This window comes from Pyxicephalus adspersus, chromosome 11 (genome assembly GCF_032062135.1).
Source record: "Pyxicephalus adspersus chromosome 11, UCB_Pads_2.0, whole genome shotgun sequence".
Classification (NCBI taxonomy): Eukaryota; Metazoa; Chordata; class Amphibia; order Anura; family Pyxicephalidae; genus Pyxicephalus; species Pyxicephalus adspersus.
In genome coordinates, this window is record NC_092868.1 from 3007377 (window position 1) to 3028177 (window position 20801).

Here is a 20801-nt window from a genome sequence, read left to right on the forward strand (position 1 = left end):
GAATGGGTGTACCAAAGCACGTGGTATTTGCCTGCGGATTGTTTAAGAAAATGGCCATCTGTGATGTTAAACCTCCATGATGAAAAATAACTGAAATCTAGTAAATAAAAGGGTTTGGCTAAGAATAGTCAGGCTAAAGAGGTCTATAAGCCGGGGAAGGAGGTATGCTCTATCTAGCTTGCTTCCCCCTTACTAAATTTTGTGCCCTTAGAATTGTGACTGAATATAAGGAATTCAACTTAATGAAAAATAAAAGATAGTATATTTTATTTATTGTATTTTGTGATTTCTTTTTCACCTTCATTTAAACAAAACCACTTCCAATACATGTGGAAAGAGTACCATGACTTTGTAAAATTTCCTCTCCTCCTTGCCATTTTTTAGGATGGGTGGGATCTCCTATTGGCGTTACTGGTGCCACAATCCTCTAATATCTCCTTCACTTACCAGTGTTGACACAAGCACGGATGCCATCCAGATTTAGACACTTTTCGTTCTCTGAGCACGTCTTATTAAGACAAGAAAGTCCAGAGATTGGATTGCAGGTACACTCTTGGCTACAGTCATCATTTACTACAACTTTATTTGCCTGGAGAAACAAAATTTGATTATTGGATCCGCCTAAAAGTTTCTAGTAATCAAGATCGAAATATATTTTGCTGCACAACCCATTCATGAGTTTTTGTACCTGGTAGTATATTCCATTTTCATAGCATCCACATTGGCTCAAGGACACACAATCTGTTCCATCAAAGACATAGCCTTCATCACACTCACAGCCTTCATCACAGAGATCAGAGCACTCATAGATATCTGAAATGGCGGCGCAGGTGGTGGTGCACATGTCTGCACAAATGCTGTACTTACTATGAGGGCCACAGTTCATTGCTATACAAAGATAAAAATTACAGGATATCAAACATATTGTGTAATATGAACAAGGTAGATTTGAAAAACAAAACACACATTTCCCCACAATGGACCTGACATTGGTCCGGATCATCTGGGACAAATCCTTAAAATGGGACTGGGGAATGGGTTCTTCATAAGAGGAGGTGCTTCCAGAAAACTTCATATTGTTTATTTACATTGTGATATTAAAAATATATTTATACAAACCTACTACAAAGTGATAGACAGAACTTCATAATTAAAAGAACTTTGGATTTTACTTACGGCAGAAGGAATCCGTTCTCCACACAATATCCTTGACCCCCGCTTGTCGGCAAGCATCGGCATAGGCATAGACACTATAACACAATACATCGCTGTCTTCTCCATTGGTTTGGCATAAGTCAGACAAACATTCATCAACATATGAAGTGGGATTGACAAGAGAATGGCATTTTGCAAATGGACCAGATGGGTTGGTAATAATACCACAGTAAATGTTTTGTGAGAATACTTTCTTCTTCTCCTCTGGACACAGAGAACATGGTTTGGCCGTGCTTCCGCATTCGCCACATTTGTCTCCGGTCACTCCTGGAGCTTTCCATTTATTACCAAATTCAACAATGTCACTGGAACCCGGTCCATCATCCTCTGTCCTTCCGTTGTAGTTGCCACAAAGACCGCACATGGAGTTTTTGTAGTTGCCAGGGACAGTAACTGCTACATAGCTTATGTGGTCATATCGGAGTTGTAGGCCAAAGTTAGTCTTGATGAGCGTTCCTTTGCCATAACACTCTGCTCTTATTTTGCCATTCAGTAAAGTTGCTGGAATCCTGTTGGCCGTACCATTTATCTTAAACAAAATAACAAAGTATTTATTATTAATAACGAAAAAAGGAAATTACCATTTAGAAGGTGAGTATGTGAACTGCTTTGACTAGACTTCCCTTTTTAAACAAGAACAGTCACAGGAGAAGCAGCCAATCTCCCAACCTATGTCACACTTACCTCCTCCTTGCTAAAGTACAGGCTCCTCTCTCTTCCGCATGTGGGCAATTCTGACCTGGAAGCACCTGCTCCTCAAGGTTTTTATGCATTGACCTTCCTAGCCAGCCAATCAGAAGATATCCCTCTAGTTAGTCCCCTGCTATTTAGCTGTCTCAGACACAACGTTCAGTGTTCGAGCAAACAGTCTCCAGACTACTGCTGAGCCCCCTAGCTCTGGTGAATTCCTCCCTACTTAGCTGTGGCCTGATTGGTTCCTTTTCCAGCTCCTGTTTTAACCTCTTGTTGTCCACTCTGCTGCTTCCTCTGCCTGGTCCCTTCTGCATTTCCTGTCTTGCAGTTCCAGTGTCCCCAGTGTTTTCCTGCCTTCCTCTGTGTCTTTAGTGACCCCCGTGTCACCCTGGGGTCCAGTCTCTTTCTGTGTCCCCTGCCTTTTTCTGTGTCGTCAGTAACGCCCATGTCACCTGTGCCTCTAATTTGTTTGCTAATGGGTCACACTTCCACCCTGTAGTACATAGCACCTCCTAGTGGTGCTGTCTCTCCGATCGTGACATTCATGTGGACTGTGGATGTTTCAATATGTCACTAATATGTGACTTCCATCCAAAGCAGAACAGGTATAAGTTAAAGCTATTTTACAATGGATTATGGTGATTCAGAGAAACGCCCCTCCCTGCCTCCTAAACTTTTCCACATCTGCTAGGGGGCAAAAAAACATCATAACTGCTGTGTTGTTACAGAATATGCGTGAAATATTTAAAGCCCATGTAAGCCTAAGGTATTTCTCAATAGAGGAAATTTTACCTGGACAACACCTTTTTGGTGACGCTTGAGGCTTAGAGCAAATCCATTGGTTTCTACAATTACGGTTTCAATCACTCCGGAACCAGGACTTTGTTTCTCATGATTTATGGTCACTCTAAAATTTTCCAAATTTTTTTCACTTCCGGACACGCTGCTGCCACAGCTCTGAGCTAGTATATAGGAACACTGTCCTTGGAATTTATAGGACAGTCCATCAAGGCATCTATAATTGGAATAACCAGCGACATTACAAGTGGCTGAGCCTAATGGATGGCATCCCAGTACAGCTTTTTCCACACGGCATTCCTCATTGGTGCCGCAGGAGGAAGGGACGCATTTCATGACTCCACCAAGGGTGCAGGTACATCTCTGGGAGCAGGTTTTTCCAACATAAAGGCTTTCTCCGAGAGGGTAGTAGGCACCATTATAGCTGCAGCCGCACTGGGAAATAGGTGCACAAATGCCACCACTAAGAAGATAGCCATTATTGCAGACACAACCTTCAGAACAATTTCCACTGCAGCCATCTGGAATACCAAGACCATTGCAGGTGACTGGACAAGGATCGGCACAGACCTCAAAAGTGCTGTGCGCGGGACAGGCAAGTGCTGCAAGAAATGAAAATTAGGTTTTAATTGGATTTATTTCTATCAACATATCTAACAGAGGAAAAAGTTAGGCTGCATACACACATGCAATTCTCGTCATTGGAAAGAATCTTTTATGATCCTTTCCAACAATAAGAAGTGCACGATGCATGAATGAGTGCTGTACATACAGAACCATTCTGCTCTATGATAGGGGAGAACGACAGAGCGGCACTCACTGCACGCTCTCTCCCTTCCCTTGCATTAGGATCGCTCGTCGTTCATTGTCTGTATATCCGCCAGGACAGATCTACCGGCTGTACACACGCTAGATTCCCGCCTGATATCCACCCTGAGCCGATTATTGGGCGACAAATATTTGACGTGTGTACGTAGGTTTACTTTTAGCTGTGAAATACAGTTAGGTCAGTAAATCTTTGGTCAGAGACAACTTTTTTCTAATTTTGGTTCTGTACATTACCATAAATATTTTTAAATGAAACAACTCAGATGCAGTTGAGCTGCGGACTTTCAGCCTTAATTCAATGGGTTGAACAAAAAGATTGCATAAAAATGTGAGGAACTAAAGCCTTTTTTTTACACAATCACTTCATTTCAGGGGCTCAAAAGTAATTGGACAAATTAAAAAGCTGAAATAAAATGTTCATTTCTAATATTTGGTTGAAAACCCTTTGCTGCCAATGACAGCCTGTAGTCTTGAACTCATGGACATCACCAGATGCCGGGTTTCCTCCTTTTTAATACTCTGCCAGGCCTTTACTGCAGCGGCTTTCAGTTGCTGTGTGTTTGTGGGCCTTTCTGTCCGAAGTTTAGTCTTCAATAAGTGAAATGCTCAATTGGATTCAGATCAGGTGACTGACTTGGCCATTCAAGAATATTCTACCTCTTTGCTTTAATAAACTCCTGGGTTGCTTTGGCTGTATGTTTTAGGTCATTGTCCATCTGTATTATGAAACGCCTCCCAATCAATGTGACTGCATTTAGCTGGATTTGAGCAGACAGTATGTCTCTGAATACCTCAGAATTCATTGGGCTCCTTCTGTCCTGTGTCACATCATGGATAAACACGAGTGTCCCAGTGCCATGGCAGCCATGCACACCCAAGCCATCACACTGCCTCCGCCATGTTTTACAGATGATGTGCTATGCTTTGGATCATGAGCTGTTCCACACCTTCTCCATACTTTTTTCTTGCCATCATTCTGGTAAAGGTTGATCTTGGTTTTTGTCTGTCCAAAGAATGTTTTTCCAGAACTGTGCCGGCTTTTTTAGATGTTTTTGAGCAAAGTCCAATCTAGGCTTTCTAATCTTGAGGCTTATGAGTGTCTTGCACCTTGCAGTGCACCCTCTGTATTTACTTTCATGCAGTCTTCTCTTTATGGTTGACTTGGATATCGATACGCCTACTTCCTGGAGAGTGTTGTCACTTGGTTGGCTGTTGTGAAGGGGTTTCTCTTCACCATGGAAATGATTCTGCCATCATCCACCACTGTTGTCTTCCGTGGACGTCCAGGTCTTTTGGCGTTGCTGAGTTCACCAGTGCTTTGTTTCTTTCTCATGATGTACCAACCTGTAGATTTTGTCACTCCTAATATTGTAGTAATTTCTCGGATGGGTTTTTTCTGTTTTTGCAGCTTAAGGATGGCTTGTTTCACCTGCATGGAGAGCTCCTTTGGCCGTATGTTCCACATACAAGCTCCCCCCCCTCAAATCAACTCCAGGCCTTTTATCTGCTTGATAGATATTGATAAAACGAAGGAATTGCCCACACCAGCCCATGAAAAAGCCTTTGAGTCATTTGTCCAATTACTTTTGAGCCCCTGATATCAAGTGATTGTGTAATAAAAAGGCTTTAGTTCCTCACATTATGCAATTTTTTTGTTCAACCCACTGAATTAAAATAAAGCTAAAAGCTTGCAGTTCAGCTGAATCTGAGTTGTTTCATTTAAAATTAATTGTGGAAATGTACAGAACCAAAATTGAAAAAAAGTTGTCTCTGCCCAAATATTTATGGACCTAACTGTATCTCAATGTTAGGCAGCAAATTAAGGATTAGGATTGAGTTGAAAGTTACAATTGCATTTTTGTCTTTGTTTCTAGTTAGTTTTTGTTTTTTAGGTTAGTTAGGTGGTTTAGGGTTATGTAAAAATAAATCAAACCTTTTAAATTACTTCTTATAAGATATTGGCAAAAGTATGTGGGCCTCCCCCTTCAGTAGATTGAGGGGTCCTGTTAAATTTCATATTGCATTGCGGTAACAGATTGGGAAAGACTCCTTGTTGTTCAAGCATTATTGTGCCACCAGGTTGGTTGGGGGGGGGGGGCATGAGTGTCCTGTACAGAGCCCTGACCTGGTGAACCCCTTTGGTATGAATTAGAACACCTATTGTGAGACAGATCTTCTCATTCAACATCAGTATCTGACCTTGGCAAATGGGAAATGGCAAATGGGCACAGAGTATTGTGTAAAGTTTTCTCAAAAGAGTGTAATACAGTGTTTCCCACCAAGGATATGTGGAACCATAGGTTTCCTCAAATGGTTACTAGGGGTTCCTTGAGCAATGAACAATTTGTTCCTCCCAGGTGACACCAATAATCTTTTAGCTATCTGCAGGGGCATTTCTTCACAAAAGAAATGGCATTCTTCCCAACCGCCACCAGTGTAGTCGGTGTTCTTCCCTCTGACTACCACACTAATGTACTCTGGGCTGTGGATATACTAAATACAGTAGGGGTCCCCAGAAGTCCTAAAAGTATTTCACGTGGTTCCCTGTGTTAAAAAGGTTAGGAAACACTGGAGTAATGTGTTATATTTGTGAAGAGAAGCCAATGCTTTAATAATGGTTATGATTTTGATAGGAGATGGTGCCAAGATAGGGGTTCAAAAATTTTTGGCCATTTACTGCAACTCTCTCTCTCTCGTACAATCAGAAATTACATTCTAAATCCTGAGTTAGACAAATTTCGCTTTTTTAAATCAATTTTAATTCTAAAAAAGGTACTTACGACAGAAGTCTTGCCTTCTCCAGGGTTCAACAGTTACCCCTGCAGCCTGACATGCCATCATATATGATGTTATAACGGAGCAGAATATACTTTGGCGATTCTCCATGATACACGAATCATATACACAGCTTGTGAAGTACGGTTCTGGGTTTATTAAAGCATGGCAGTTACGGAACGGACCTCGTTGATTAACCAAGACCCCGCACTCAATGCCTGCACTTCTTTGCCTATTCTCTTCAGATGAGAGGTTATTACAGACGGGGTTACCATCATCTCTACAGCCTGAAACATCTGCTACCTTCCAGCTCTTTCCAAAAGTTGTTGCATCCATGACAGCCGTTCCATCTTTAGGAATCAAGTCATCATTTGGGTTGTTGTTAAAATTTCCACAAAGTCCAGAGACAGCATTGGCATAGGAGCTTGGAAGTGTAACTCTGACAATACTGTTATAATCAAATGTGACCCGAAGACCAAAGGAGAAGCTGAATACTGCCGAAGAAGGACTGCTATAAAGGCTGAACTGATCGTCTGGGGATTTATATGGTAGATTGTACATTGTGTTGTTCACCTGTTAAAAAAAAAGAGAGATTTTCCTTATTTCTGCCGAGTCAGCCATGCACAAACTAACCACACGATGGGTTGATAGCTGTTTAAATCATAAGTGATCCCAGCTATGTCTTTAGATGAAACGTTTCTCTACCAAAAGATAACATTTTTTATGTTTTCATTTACAGCCTAAATCAGTGATTCTCAACCAAGGTTCCATAGAACCAATGGAATCAAGCTGGGGGTTCCTTGAGCAATGAGCAATTTACACCTCTCAGGTCAGACTAAGTGACACCAACGATTTTTTTTTTTGGCTATCTGTAGGGATGACATTCTTCCCAATGGCCAGCAATGTAAGAGACATTCTTCTCATTGACCACCATGCTACTATATGGTGAGCTGTGGATAAAGTTATTATAGTAGAGGTTCTCTGAAGACCCGAAATGTATTTCAAGGGTTCCTCCATGTTAAAAAGGTCAGGAATAAAGGTGCTCATACAAGAGGCTGGTTGACTAGGTAGTCCAAATTTAATTGTCCTCCAGCATGTTTGCCGATTGTATATCAAATAGATGCAAATATTTAGACACATAATAATGTTTAAGTCTAAAGAGAGGGGATGAGGGCATCTTAGCCATTTAAAGGCTTAAGCCAATGGGCAGATTGCTGTTGATTCAGTAATTATAGCAGGGGTTCCCTGAAGTCACCCTTACAGATAAGCAAAAACATCACTGATGTCACCTAAAGTGCTCATTGCTGAAGGAACCCCCAGCAACCTCTGGAGGAACCCTGGTTGAGGAACACTGGTCTGAGCTGTATTTGAAAGCAAATGTTTAAACTGTGCAGCCTGCTTCATCTCTGAATCTATTTGTAGACATTTTTTAAAAAAACAAATTATACACAATATCAATTTAAAATACTTACAATAACTTTGTTGGGGTACTGCCTGTTCGCCTCAATCTCTATGCCATGGACAGTGATGTAAACTGCGCTCATGTATGAGACTCTAATGTTGCCTCGATTTTGATTGCGCACACGGACCTGGAAATTGGTAAGCCCTCGACTTTGGTCAATCAGACCTACTAACAGGTACACACAGGTCCCCTGGAAGTCTATCATTTTCGAATCGAATGTTAGGTAGTGAGGGTCAGTGAAACCTACGCACACCCCATTGGACGCTGGGTAGCAGTTAAGGATGCCATTCCTTACAGCACACTCTTCACCAGGTAGGCAAGGGCTCGTTCTGCATTCCACCTTCTGAGTCTGAGGATTGCACTTACACCTCTGTCTGCATATGGTGTCATTCCAAAATTCTTCATTGGGAGAGTAGGTGAATCCGTTGTAACTGCAACCGCAGCTTGTTCTAGGAATGCATTTGCCCCGACTTAAAACAAACCCTGGATTGCACTCACAAGTCTCCACGCATGGTTCAGTACATACAGACGTCCCTTCTGGATCATCACAGGTTGCTGGGCAAGATCTAGCACAGGATTTGTAGGTGCTGTCTGCTGGGCAAGGTAGAGCTGAAAATGGAAAATGAAGGATTTTATTATATATTTGCTGCACAGAGTAAATACAGAATTGAGACATTTCCTCCCTCTGTATCCCTAGTGTTGTATTGTTTTTCCGTTTTCGTAAGCCAATCCATTTTTTTGGACAGAAATAGTAAAATTTCCTATATGGAAATCCTACCAGTAACAACACTTCCTGTTCTAGGCTGACAACTCTAAGCCACTATGCTTGTCTGGCAGAAGAATGGCTGCCCTGCTATGCAAATCCCTTCATTTGGCCAATAAAGTTTAATAATCCAACTGCCAACTGAAGGAGATGGCATGGAAGGCTGGCAATGCTGACAGGTGATGGCTTAGGTTTGTCATCCTGCAACAACAAGTGCCGTTTCCTACATGATTTTCATGTAACTTTGCAATACATTAACAAAAACCTTTTTGTTTAGGAAAACTGTAAACAGTGAGAAACAGAATGGGATAGAATGAAAAATGTTGTTTTTTAAAGAATGCCTATAAAAAATACCATGGCGTTCTACTTACGGCATCCAGCTGTTTCTCTCCACTGCCCAATCTTCACTCCGGCGCGCTGGCAGGCATCTGAATATGCACTAACCACTTGACATGATATCGGCTTGAAGCCATCATTGGCACACACATCAAACACACAACTTTCCATGTATGTGTTCGGGGGTAGCACTGAATGGCAACTACTAAACGGACCATTGGTTTTGCTGATTAGCCCACAGAAGTTGTCAGTTTTGTATTGTTGGGCAGCGGTGGGTGGGCAGCTGAGACAGGGTCCACGGCAATCATGCCAGCACAATGTGCCATCTTCTACCTGCCAACACAAGACAGCAAACGATCAATCCTTTGAAAGAATGACTTAGTTTGGAGAGACATCAGGCATTGACATTGGCTTCTCCATGTTTTAAAGCTCTAGTGGGAAGACTTATGCTCATTTCTTGTCCTGGTTATTTTTCAATAGAAGAGTAAGAGAAAATCAAAGTACCAGGGCAGCAAAACCCAAAAAGGTTCTAACACTTTTCCACTCTACCCAAAAGCAAAATGATGACCTATCAGTCTGTTTTTTTTAAGGAGGCCATGCTGGCAATTATTTCCATAGATTAAAGCACTCATATGCCATTGCCACTATCTGACTTTTTCTCTACAAGGTTTTTGAATGCTTACACTAACCTGCAATAGGCCTCTATGCCCCATTTTATCTACAGCTGCAAGAATTCACTACAGATCCTCGTTTGGAACAGCCAATTAACAATGTTATGCCTTGGTATTCCAGTCTTCCATTGGAAGACAGCAATGACAATTTCTTCTGATGTTACTGCTAGGTCCACTCTGGCATTGTATATATATTGTCATATTTCCCCACCATGAAGTACCTATGATTTTCCTATACCAGTGTTTTTCAGCCAGGGTGCCTCCAAAGGTTGCTTGGGGGTTCCTTAACCGATGAGCAAGTTGTGCCTCTCTAGGTGACACCAATGGCCTTTTTGGCTATGTTTAAGGGGGACATTCTGTCCAATGGCCAGCAATGTAAGAGGTATTTTACCTATTGACCACCACACTAATATACTGTGATCTGTGGATATAGTAATTATAGACGGGGTTTCCTAAAGACTTGAGTTATTTCAATGGGTTTCCCTCGAGAAACACTGGCCTACACCCAACCTAAAAGTGACTTGCCCAAAATCTCAGGTATGATTGATAAATTGACAGAGGAGGAAGAAGTTCTTAAACAAAGAAAAATTATAATTGCCTAGCACACAATATCTTACCGCCCAACTAGTACCAAAAGCAATGACGTCGGTAGATTTGGTCCCTGATGGACTAAGAAAGTCATCAGCCGAATTCTGATTATAATTTCCACACATGCCACACATCTTTCCAGCATAGCGGCGTGTGAGCTCCATCCACAGATAATGGGACCAGTCGTAGGACATCATCATATCGTTTCCGAGCTGCGTTATGACAGAGTACCCACTCTGGAAAATTCTCAGAGTCCCATTTAACAATGATATTGGAAGTTGTCTAAAGCAGTTATCCACCTGGAAAAGAAAATATATGGAAATTTTTTTTTTTGTATCAGATGCACTTATTCATTAAAACTATCCACCATATCGAAAGAGAAGAATCAAAATTTTGTTGATGCAGATAACATTGAGTTTAAAGGTCTGTGCAGGCTCAAGCAGAGCCAGATTTTATGCTCAGACCGAGGGCAATGGCCACCAGGGAAATACGTAGAGGGCTTGTTTTAATAAAGCTCTCCAAGACCGGGGAAGTTAGACTATCTTGGGAGAACCTGGGTGATCCAGAGAACCTGAAATGCAATTCTTTTTGCTATTAGTTGTCAAATGTTTTCAATCCTGAACCACAAATTAATTCCAGGTTTGCTGGATCACCCCCATTGTCCCAAGATAGTCTGCTAATCTTCTGCAGACTTGGTGAGTCCTATTAAAACTGAACCATGGCATTTACATCTAGACCATTTTAAATTGCACCTATTCCTGTTACTGTGTGAGTTTCTGGCTCTTATACCAACAGCTGGCCAAGCTAGCAGACCAACATTAATCCAGTTACTCCCACTTCCAACCCCTGGAATGCTGAGAGACTATTAGGACAAGCGTCCCATGTGGACAGGGGTATGGAGATAATGAGTAGATTAAATAATGGCAGACAAAGTCAATTGCAGAGCCCTAGACATATTGCTGATTGTGCCATCCAATATCCTTTTTGAGGGAGGCAACATAGGATAGCTGTCCTGAAGGAGGAAAAAATATAAAGTACTACTTACCCTGACATAGCCATACTCTCCTTTCTTAATCACAATGGTATGACCACCTGTTTCCAATGTAACTTGACCTACGTAAGAAACTCGAACATTTCCACGATTATCATTCTTAATTTGAACTGAGAACGTTTGCAGATCTTTATCAACATCCCCGCACACCTTAGCAAACACGTAGGTACATGTTCCCATGAAGTCATAACACTCATTATCAAATGTGCAGAAGTGAGGATCTCCAAGTGCCCAACACACGTCCACTTGAGGTTTGACGCATTTGGGTTTTCCATTCTCAATGACGCATTGTTGACGTGAAGGGCAAACAGTATTTTTGCAACTGGGAGGTGGAGGACCTGGATCTTAATCAGAGTAAAATTCACATAAGTTACTAAAATTTTTTATAAAGTCAATACAATATAATAAATGGTCTTACTGATTAGATATTACAACATTCACATATGAATTTTTTATACTTCTACCCCCCAAAAATAATAAATAGATTTTGTAAACTAACTCAACTAAAAAAAACATTGAAAGGAGCGCTAAATGGAACCATATGCAGTTCATTACCTTTTATACAGGCTCCCGTGTTTCCATAGCTGTAGACTCCACTGATCCCAAAACTTTGCAAGCCAAATTTTTTATTTGGATGTTCAAATCTGTGAGAGCTTGCAGTACTTCCATAGTTGTACTCAAGCCAGATGTATTCTGTTCCTGGGATTGACTGCCACTGGGGCTCTTTAAGACTTTTCCCATCAATAGTAATGCCTTCTGCTGTACTGTTTTCAGCTATTATGGTCACATAGTTGTCAATGCTTCGCTGTCCAGAAACTGTGTAGGCTGAGCAGTAGCTATAGAGGTCCAAGATATTCATCATAAATGGGTTGTACTCATATCTTTTAGCCTTTCCACCTAAGCTAAGATAAGTGACTTGCACTTTGTCGCTTGCTTCAATTCGTAATGGAACCATTGATACTTCAAGTTCCAAGACCTGACCCTCCACCATATTTTTTTTCTCTTGCTTGTCTCCTAAGGTGTAGGTCACTTCGGTTGGGCCAGCAGAAATAATGGCGACAGTGTCTGGTCCCCTCTGGAAAGAAATAGGCAGCACAAGGTACTCTGTACCCCAAATGGACACTGGTGGCATTTGCTCAATGACATGATTACATCTGGAGTATTTCTGGGCACAAGTGTGTCCACAAAACACAGCCACTGGCTTGGTAGCAACCACTTTAGAACCTGATAGGTCATCCGGGCTAAGAAGCTGAACCCCTTGAAAAGGAGCCAAGGTTATGGTAGCAAGACTATTTGGTTTATATCCTTTGCCATCCAGTTGGATAAATCCTTTGGGGTGAATCTCAACAGTAGTTTCTTCAGTCGCCAACATAGAGCACACCTTAGAGGAACCTGAAGATCCAGTTTTGGGGGTGTATAGGAAATACTCAGTCCCCAGACTGGACACAGGAAGCAAAGTTGTTGTCTCAGCTGAACGGAACTTTTCATGAAACAAAAGCACTATGATGGGATCAGTTGCATTGATAATGACTGTTTTAGTAAAAAATACACTTCCTCTAACCTCTGCAGATGATGGAAGAGTCAGAGTCAGTGCATTGTTATTATCTATGGGAAAGGTTGTGTCAAAGGATTCCCCCAAGACACTAACGCTGACTGTGGTGTTATCATGAAGGCCCCTAATCCGAAGAGTGCATTTTTGGCCAGACAAACCATTAGGCCCATTCTGTAAAAAGGTGGCGATGAATTCAGTCCCTGCTGGACTTGTCCATCCGACATCTGAAATGACAATGATTATTTCTATATGTTTTTCAATGTTTAAAAGGAAACAATAATTTAAAAAACTTAGCCCCCGTTCATCTTTCTGCCCTTTTGCTTACCCCCAAGTAATCGGTGGGTTTGTTTTCTAAATGTTCAATATACTAATATTATTCTGTGGCCATGTGATGATCTGGGTCCCAAGTCTTTATTTTTCATGTCTTTCTTCTGATGTCCACATCATTGTCTATGTGATGTGAACACTTTTTCTGTGGCCTTGCATTAGATACGTCATTAGTAATTAAGATGAAGCTCTGCTGACCTAAACCATCCAATCATGTCCGAAGACAAGATTTCTTGTGCTTGATTGGGTCCCGTGCAAGGTGATCAGCCTACATTCTTATAGTAAATCTGCCCCAATGCTTTACTGGTGAGGTTAAAGGAAAAACAGATGAGAGTGTAGAGGGAAGGATGAACTTTAAATGTAAAGAAACTTTAATTTTATTTTGTAAAACAACTGGTCACGAATAAATGTTTTTCCCAGGCACAAATCCTCCAATCTGTCTCTATAGTTTTTATTTCTTAGGCAAGCACCCACTAGTTTCCCCTTCCGCTTAGGTACCCCCAGAAGTTTTGCATGCAAGGGATGGTGGTGGGGGGAGTGGCAAGGACTGTCAGGGGGCTAGGAAACTTCCTAGGTTAACAGATCCAAAGGTAAATAGAAAGAGCCAAGATGGTGCCAATGGTCCAGTTAAAGCATGTCAAGGTAACAAGGCCAAGTGTCAGAGATTAGGCAGAAATATGAATAATATTGGAGGAGCATGGTTTAGGAAAGAATAAGGTAGGGTTAGTGCTGCCAACCAGGTGAATAAGTAAATGGGGTTGGGGAATTCGTAGTTAGGAGCTCAGAAAGAGATCGGTCTATGCAGCAAGCAGAGAATGGTCAAATGGCAACAAATCTATACCCTAGTACATTATGCTGTCACGGGCAATGTGGCCAAGTCAAATGCAATTTTTTAATGGTACTGGCCAATCAGAGGTCAGAAGGTGCAGGGTTAGAGTAACTTGATAGCCTTCTTTAGACTGTGCCTGGCTCAAAATACCAAAGAAGAACCTTATATGTCCACAATTCAATAATTATTTTACATATATATGACTTTTCTTTAAACCTTTACTAAGCTACCATGTTTTTTTAGCATTTCATTCTTACCTGAAAGAGTTGCAATCAGCATACATAGCACAAGGAACCCATGGGCCCCCATTTCTGAAATTAAACAAAAGAAAAATAAACATAAAATCGTGTGAAGCATTAAGATAAATTCATTTTCCGAAGGTGAAATATTATATGTTAATATTTCAAAATCAGGCAGCATGTAGACATTTTGCAAGACAAGGTTTAATTGGTTCGGAGGCATAATCCTTTGTTTACTAAGCTCAATAATGCATGACATTTACACATTTAGGTAGTATGGAGTGTCAATTACAGAGAAATTATGTTGTGCTTTGTCTCTGTATTTCACCCCAATACGGCCAATGGAGATGGCCAAAGACTCCAAACCCAAAGAAGACCAGTCAAGGAAGGCCATTGCATTGACAGGTCAATGAGGGACTTGGATACTATAAACTTGACTTTATTCCAACAGTTATTTATAGTTTTTTTTCCCACCCCACCTCTTCACCTAGTCATTTTCTCATTACAAATGTAGCCGTGGCATCACATAATTAACATGAGTCAGCTTAATGCATAACCTATAATATATAGGTCTGTCATTGCTAATAATCTTTCTTTTATGACAGAAGCTCCTCTATGAATTATAATTCAATGGCTTCCTTATCATCTGACTACGTAGGTTCAATGTGGCCCCCAGAGATTACCCTAATTGAACCTGCATTGTCTGAAGTTCCCTGAAATAAGTTTACCATGAGTAAAACAAATGCCACCAATTAGTATGACTTTAGCAGATGGACATGACCTCCTTACTTACCTAACCCCAGGTTCTCCTTTTGGGTGGCTCTTCTCATCTCTAATTTGCTTGGGACTATAGGTGCCCCTAATAGAATTGTAACCTATGCAATATGTCTACAAGGAATATGTAAATCAAAAATTGTGATTACTAATAAATTAATCTGATAATGTATGAATATTTGTTGTTACAAAACAACTAAGACAATGGAAACTATCTTCTACTACAAGCTTATTATAGATTACTTGTGTGTAACCATAGTTTTATTTTGAAGTATACCATATTGTTATACATATACATATTTATTATGAACCTTGACACTGGCAAGCAATAGCCATGCAACTGCGCTAAATTGTAAAGTCACCCCTGAGGAAGCCCAAGCCGGGGAAACGCGTAGGGTATCGACATAAGTATGTTACAAAATTTACTAAGATTATATTCCTGATAGAAACTATTGTCTAGAGCCCAAGCAAGCCCTACATTTAATAATTGGGGTACACTTCATTATTTTGTTAGACTTGTGATTATAAATTACTGTTTGTTGTTGTTATGATACTGAACTATAAACACAATTGATTATTTCTTCTCTATGTTTTCCGTCCAGTGGACATGAGCCGACTGATCCACGTAGAATTAAATAATGTTGCAAATCTGCCAATCCTCATGTCAATTATTCTGTCCTTTATGTTGGACCAGTGTTTCTCAATATTTTTTTTTTTACATAGGAGTAACTTTCAGGGAACCCCTTCTATTCATATTATATTCACAGCTCACTGTACATTGGGGTGGTGGTCAACGAAACGAATGCCTGTTACATGGCTGGCCATTGGGAAGAATGTCACACCTAAAGATAGCCAAAAAAAGTTGGTGTCACTTAAACTGACCTAGGAGTCATAAACTTGTTTAAGGAACCCCCAGCAACCTCTGGAGGAACCTTGGTTGAGAAACACTGAGTTAGAGTAATAAATATTGAGATGGAATGTCATGTCATGCCTGTTAATAGTGATTTAATATAGTGGCCCCAAAAATCACTGAATAATGATCGGTCTTCTCCCAGCAACCTAATATATCACTACACTATATCTACTATCATTACCTGGATTGGCTGTGTCATACTCTATCTGCCCTTGACAGACAAAGCACAGTTTATTAAAAAAAAATCAATATATTTTGACATGGAATTTCCAAATCGGGACAGATTTCTCAACCAATCAAGCTAATTTAATCCTATTTGAAATGTTGGTGTTCCAATCACTTTTGACTATGCATAGATGATAGGTAAAATAATGTTTGTTCATTAAAAGTCTTTATACCTTCCCATGTACAGTGCAAATATATTATAAATGCATATCTATTTATCTCTGTGTTTGATACGGCAGCATTGGATAATACTTATATCCAGATATTCCATTTAGAGAAGTATGGTTTGAATTATTGGAATTTTGTTATATTTTTTGAGGTTCTCAGAAGCTTTATTTGTTGTGTGTCACCAGTTATACCAAGGTGTTCCGTTACTCCTTTGGTATTGTCCATAACGTGACATGGACGTGACTGAAAATGGGACCATTACCTTGGCTAGCAGAACTCACCATTAAAAGCCTTCAAAGTTGCGGAAAGCTGTACGGCAAATCTCCAACTTCAATTAAAAGCTGAAATATCACTAACTCTTCATATTTTAGTGGATATATGCAAGAATCAAGTAGAAAGCCCCTCTGAGGTTGTATACAGAAGCAATGCTGCAACAATCTATTTATAAGTGATATGAGATTGCAATGTACAGGTGAAGCTTGCATTACCGAAACAGGTGATTAGCTGCAGTGAGGAAGTTTGCCACCAGGGTGTAGACTTGGCATTTAGAAAAACCGGTCTGACAACTAGAACAACTAGGCGTAGAGAGAAGGAGTAATGAGTTTTAATGACAGAAGTACCTGAATAATAAATGGAACTGACAGGCAATTTGTTTTCTAATACGTCTCAGCTTATGCGCTGTCACTAAACACTGACTGTTTAATTTAGGCCAAAGGGGGTCATTGCATGGTGATTAGACCATGAATATTAATGGAGTGGGAAGGACAAAAAAGACATAATTAAATCCGAGCTTCTTCTGTACTGGAATGATAAATATGGGCTGTGCAAACAGATAATAATAACAATACTAATAATGTGTAATGGAAGACAGTATATATTCATTCTCAAATTGTATCATATTCACTCACAGATATCATATATACTGCAATGATTATTATTATTATGTACAGTCTGGTGAACATTTGCAAGCATGGAAAAATCTGACTCGGATAGAATCCAGTCAAATCAATCGAGAGATCCGACTAGTTTCAAAAATTTGAAGTCAGAAATTTGAATTTTTTTTTAAGATTTAAATCAATATGAATTGTGCTGTTAAAGGTTGATGCTGGTGGTGCAATTTATGATTGCCAATAGGAGCAGGTGGCAAAACCAATCCAGGATTTGTTAATTTAATGGCTGATGTCAGAAAACATATTGCACTTTCTCCAATATGATAGCTAAGGGTGGACAAAACAGCAGCTTGATTGCATTCTCTGACAATTGTGGAAAAATATCCAGTTTACTGGTAATGCATCGGGTTAAGACTTATGTAGTTGGACCCTTGGGGACATGCCAGATAAGATGATTGGACATGAGCCTAATTCGATTTTGTGGGCCTTTCTCACTTTCTCACTCCAAACATGTAGGCGAGAACGGCCTTTGTAAATTCGGCTGGCGAGACCGAATTTTTGGGACCTGCAAGACCAATCAGAGGAGTTGAGCTGTCAGCTCCGCTCCTATGATTGCTGACGCAGTCCTGTACTATGTGTTCCTGGTTAGAGTTCCTCAACCCAGGAACACAGTGAGTCTCGCTGGCTGCTCGTGAATGAATGCTGCGTGGGAAAAACCCTCTGTTTTTTCCCACGGCCAGGTTCATTCATAAACGCAAGCCGCATGTTTTGGGAGGAGGAGTATCGCAGCTGCATTTATGAATGGAGCCGTGAGAATCCTCCTCTCAATGAGAGATCCCTGGGAACTACAGGTTAGAATGAGGGATTGCCTTCCCACGGCTGTATTTATGAATGCAGCTGTGATAATCCTCCTATAGTGATTTCCAATGGTTTCGAGAAATTTCGCAGAAATTTTGCAAACTCATGGGAACTTCAAGGAAATTTTTGCGAGAATGCCAGAGGCATTCTTGCTCATCCCTGAAGATGATGCATCTAATCTCTGGAGAGACATAAGGGTGATGGCAGAAAGGGACACCCATGGGAGAGCTAAGTCAGTTCAGCTGGGGGCCCAAGTTGTTCTGCACAGGGGCACATTGGCTGCACTGTTGGCTACATCCACCATTGTTGGCTACGTTCACCATGCCTTCATGTTGCAGCAGAAAAAAAATGCTACTTGTATCCATTTAGCTAAATGTGTGGTGTTTCTGCTGAGCCTGGCAACTGTAATGGGGAACAAAAAGATGCCAGATGATAAGGCATTGGTATGCTTCCTATTGCAAAAGGTTGTATCAGCAACAATGGGAACATTGGTTAGCCTTGGCTAGCTGTACACCGTCATTTTGTAAGACATGCAATGACATCATTCCAGACTTAAACCACCGTCCTGGCAAGTTCTGATCCAAGTTTGGTATGGCTTTATATTGTCTGGAATTGACTCATATTGGGACTACTTCTATGAAATATTTCCCCAACATAGACAGAAACAGCAACAACAGCAGAAAAAAAAATTCTCAGAGTGGGTTTCCTGATGGAGACAACAATGAACCATGTCTGCATAATATTTTATGTAGAAATTGCTCATAGTTTGTATCAGAGGCCCTTGTGACAGGGTGACAACACAGGGTCAGAATTGGAACTGAGCCTTTACTGATTTTCTTTTCAAGGTATAATTAGGCTTAATAACTAACCTACGATCTGAAGTTGTCCCCTGCAGTAACATTTTTTGGCCACAAGATACCCTCAGTCTTCTGGGGTGAATGATGCCCAGTGTCACTTAACTGAAGTGCAGCAGAGTTTCGTATGTAAATCGAACATTTAGATGAGGACATTAAAATTTTAAACACCCAACTCAGGAAAATGAACTCCTTCGGGTTAATGAATTGACCTTTAGAGACTTTTAATTTAACTGATGAATTTACTTTGCTTTTATTGTTGAAAAAATGCTTTGAACAAATAAATCACAGCTTAAATCTATTGTGTTATGGCTTTGTGTCTCAGTTTCACTGTCGTATTTCTTGTTTGGTTGGTTTCTTTCTTCTGTTTTGTGTATTTAGTGATCTGGTTTTGCTGGCACATTTTTGCAGGAATTGTTAGACTTGACAGTTCTCAAAATTTTGCTGTTGCATTGTCCGACTTTCCGCGATCTGTTTTAGGATAATATGCTTCTAGATTTAGACATTACTCATTGGTTCTTCCTGCTACTTTGCATGGTTCAGAGAATTCCTTTTCCAAGAAACGGCGTGAGTCAGAGTAAAAGCTCTCAGACTATGTTGGCAGGGTATGATTTACACCTAATAAATTTATATCTGGGCTACAAGCCAAAGATTTAATGGCACAAAAAAGAGAACCAGTCCTAAAATACTGGGAGTCAAACTGCTTCCATGGAATGTGATTCCTCAATTAGAGTTTTTTTGAGGGTTTTGACTCTTTGGTGCTGATGTATTAAAGCTCTCCAATGCTAGAGAGGATACATTTTTTTTTTTTTTTGAAATTGAAATTTTTATTGAAATTTTTTACATAAACAAGGAATACAGCAGTACAGAAACAGGATCAATATGCATAATATCAATGAACCTCGGAAATAGCAAAATACCCAACAATCAAAGTATATGCAGTAATATTACAGTCAAATAATTTCAAGGCCATAGTGCAGAGCATAATCCCATCCGGCACTGCTGAAACAAACAGCAAACACAGCTGAGACAAACAAACATAACAAGCAGTATACACAAAATACAATGAAGAATAAACAAATACATATAAGCAATCAAAGTAGTAACCCGTATGAGCAACAAAAAAAAAAGTGGGGGGTGGAGGAAGGGGCGGGTGGGCATCATTAGTGAGGTGTATCGGAGCCAGTTGGGCTCTGGTGAACCCTAAGCTTTTAATTGAGCATAAAAAGTGTCCCATGGATCCCAGGTTTTTCCAAATTTGTCAACTTTGTTTTGTATAAGGGCTGTAAGATATTCCATTAGGCGAATATCCTGTATGCGGGTGTACAGGTCCTCTAAAGAGGGGGGCGAAGTGGACTTCCATCTGGATGGGATCAGGGTGCGAGCTGCCACTAAAACGTGGGCAATCAGTTTGCCAGTATGTTTGGGAAGACCCGTAAAGGGTAACCCCAAAAGATGGGTGAGCGGGTCCAAAGACAGCTGTTGCTGTGTTACTTCCTGAAGCAATTTATGGACCCGATCCCAGTATCCCCGAATAACGGGACAGTACCAAAAGACATGTTCCAGAGTACCTCGCTGTGTCCCACATCGCCAACAGGTAGGGTCCACCCCGGGGAACAACCTGTGTAATACATCAGGTGTGTGATACCATCTAAATATTATTTTGTATAAATTTTCCTTATATAATGTACAAATGGAACTTTTGTGCGCTGCTTCCCAAATGTCAGCCCACTCCTCACACTCCAAGGAGCGGCCTAGAATTGATTCCCAAGTGTTCATATAAGCAAATTTTCCCGACTTCTCACGTATACTAGTATGAAGGAAACGGTAAATTGAGGAAACCAGACCTTTAGTGTATGGGCCAAGCATGCATATCCTCTCAAAGGAAGTAGCTTTTGGAAAGCTAGGTGCTTGGGTGAGGGAGAGGGCGTAATGTCTAATCTGCAGATACCCAAAAAAGGCAGTTTGGGGGAGGTCATATTTAGCTTGGAG

General features: G+C 40.6%; 1 protein-coding gene across 1 annotated transcript in view; it reads right to left on the reverse strand.

The window, feature by feature from the left end:
• Positions 1 to 14278, reverse strand: part of LOC140341508 (IgGFc-binding protein-like) — a 46928-nt gene extending 32650 nt beyond the window's left edge. The window contains exons 1-11 of the mRNA XM_072427330.1: positions 14146 to 14278; positions 11736 to 12956; positions 11175 to 11524; positions 10159 to 10428; positions 8906 to 9203; positions 7782 to 8380; positions 6315 to 6882; positions 2701 to 3308; positions 1177 to 1744; positions 689 to 888; positions 448 to 589 (exon numbers count right to left, since the gene is read on the reverse strand). Coding sequence (XP_072283431.1) covers positions 448 to 589; positions 689 to 888; positions 1177 to 1744; positions 2701 to 3308; positions 6315 to 6882; positions 7782 to 8380; positions 8906 to 9203; positions 10159 to 10428; positions 11175 to 11524; positions 11736 to 12956; positions 14146 to 14245 — 4924 coding nt within the window. The 5' untranslated portion in view covers positions 14246 to 14278. The remainder of the gene's footprint in view (positions 1 to 447; positions 590 to 688; positions 889 to 1176; positions 1745 to 2700; positions 3309 to 6314; positions 6883 to 7781; positions 8381 to 8905; positions 9204 to 10158; positions 10429 to 11174; positions 11525 to 11735; positions 12957 to 14145) is intronic.
• Positions 14279 to 20801: the final 6523 nt, after the last annotated feature.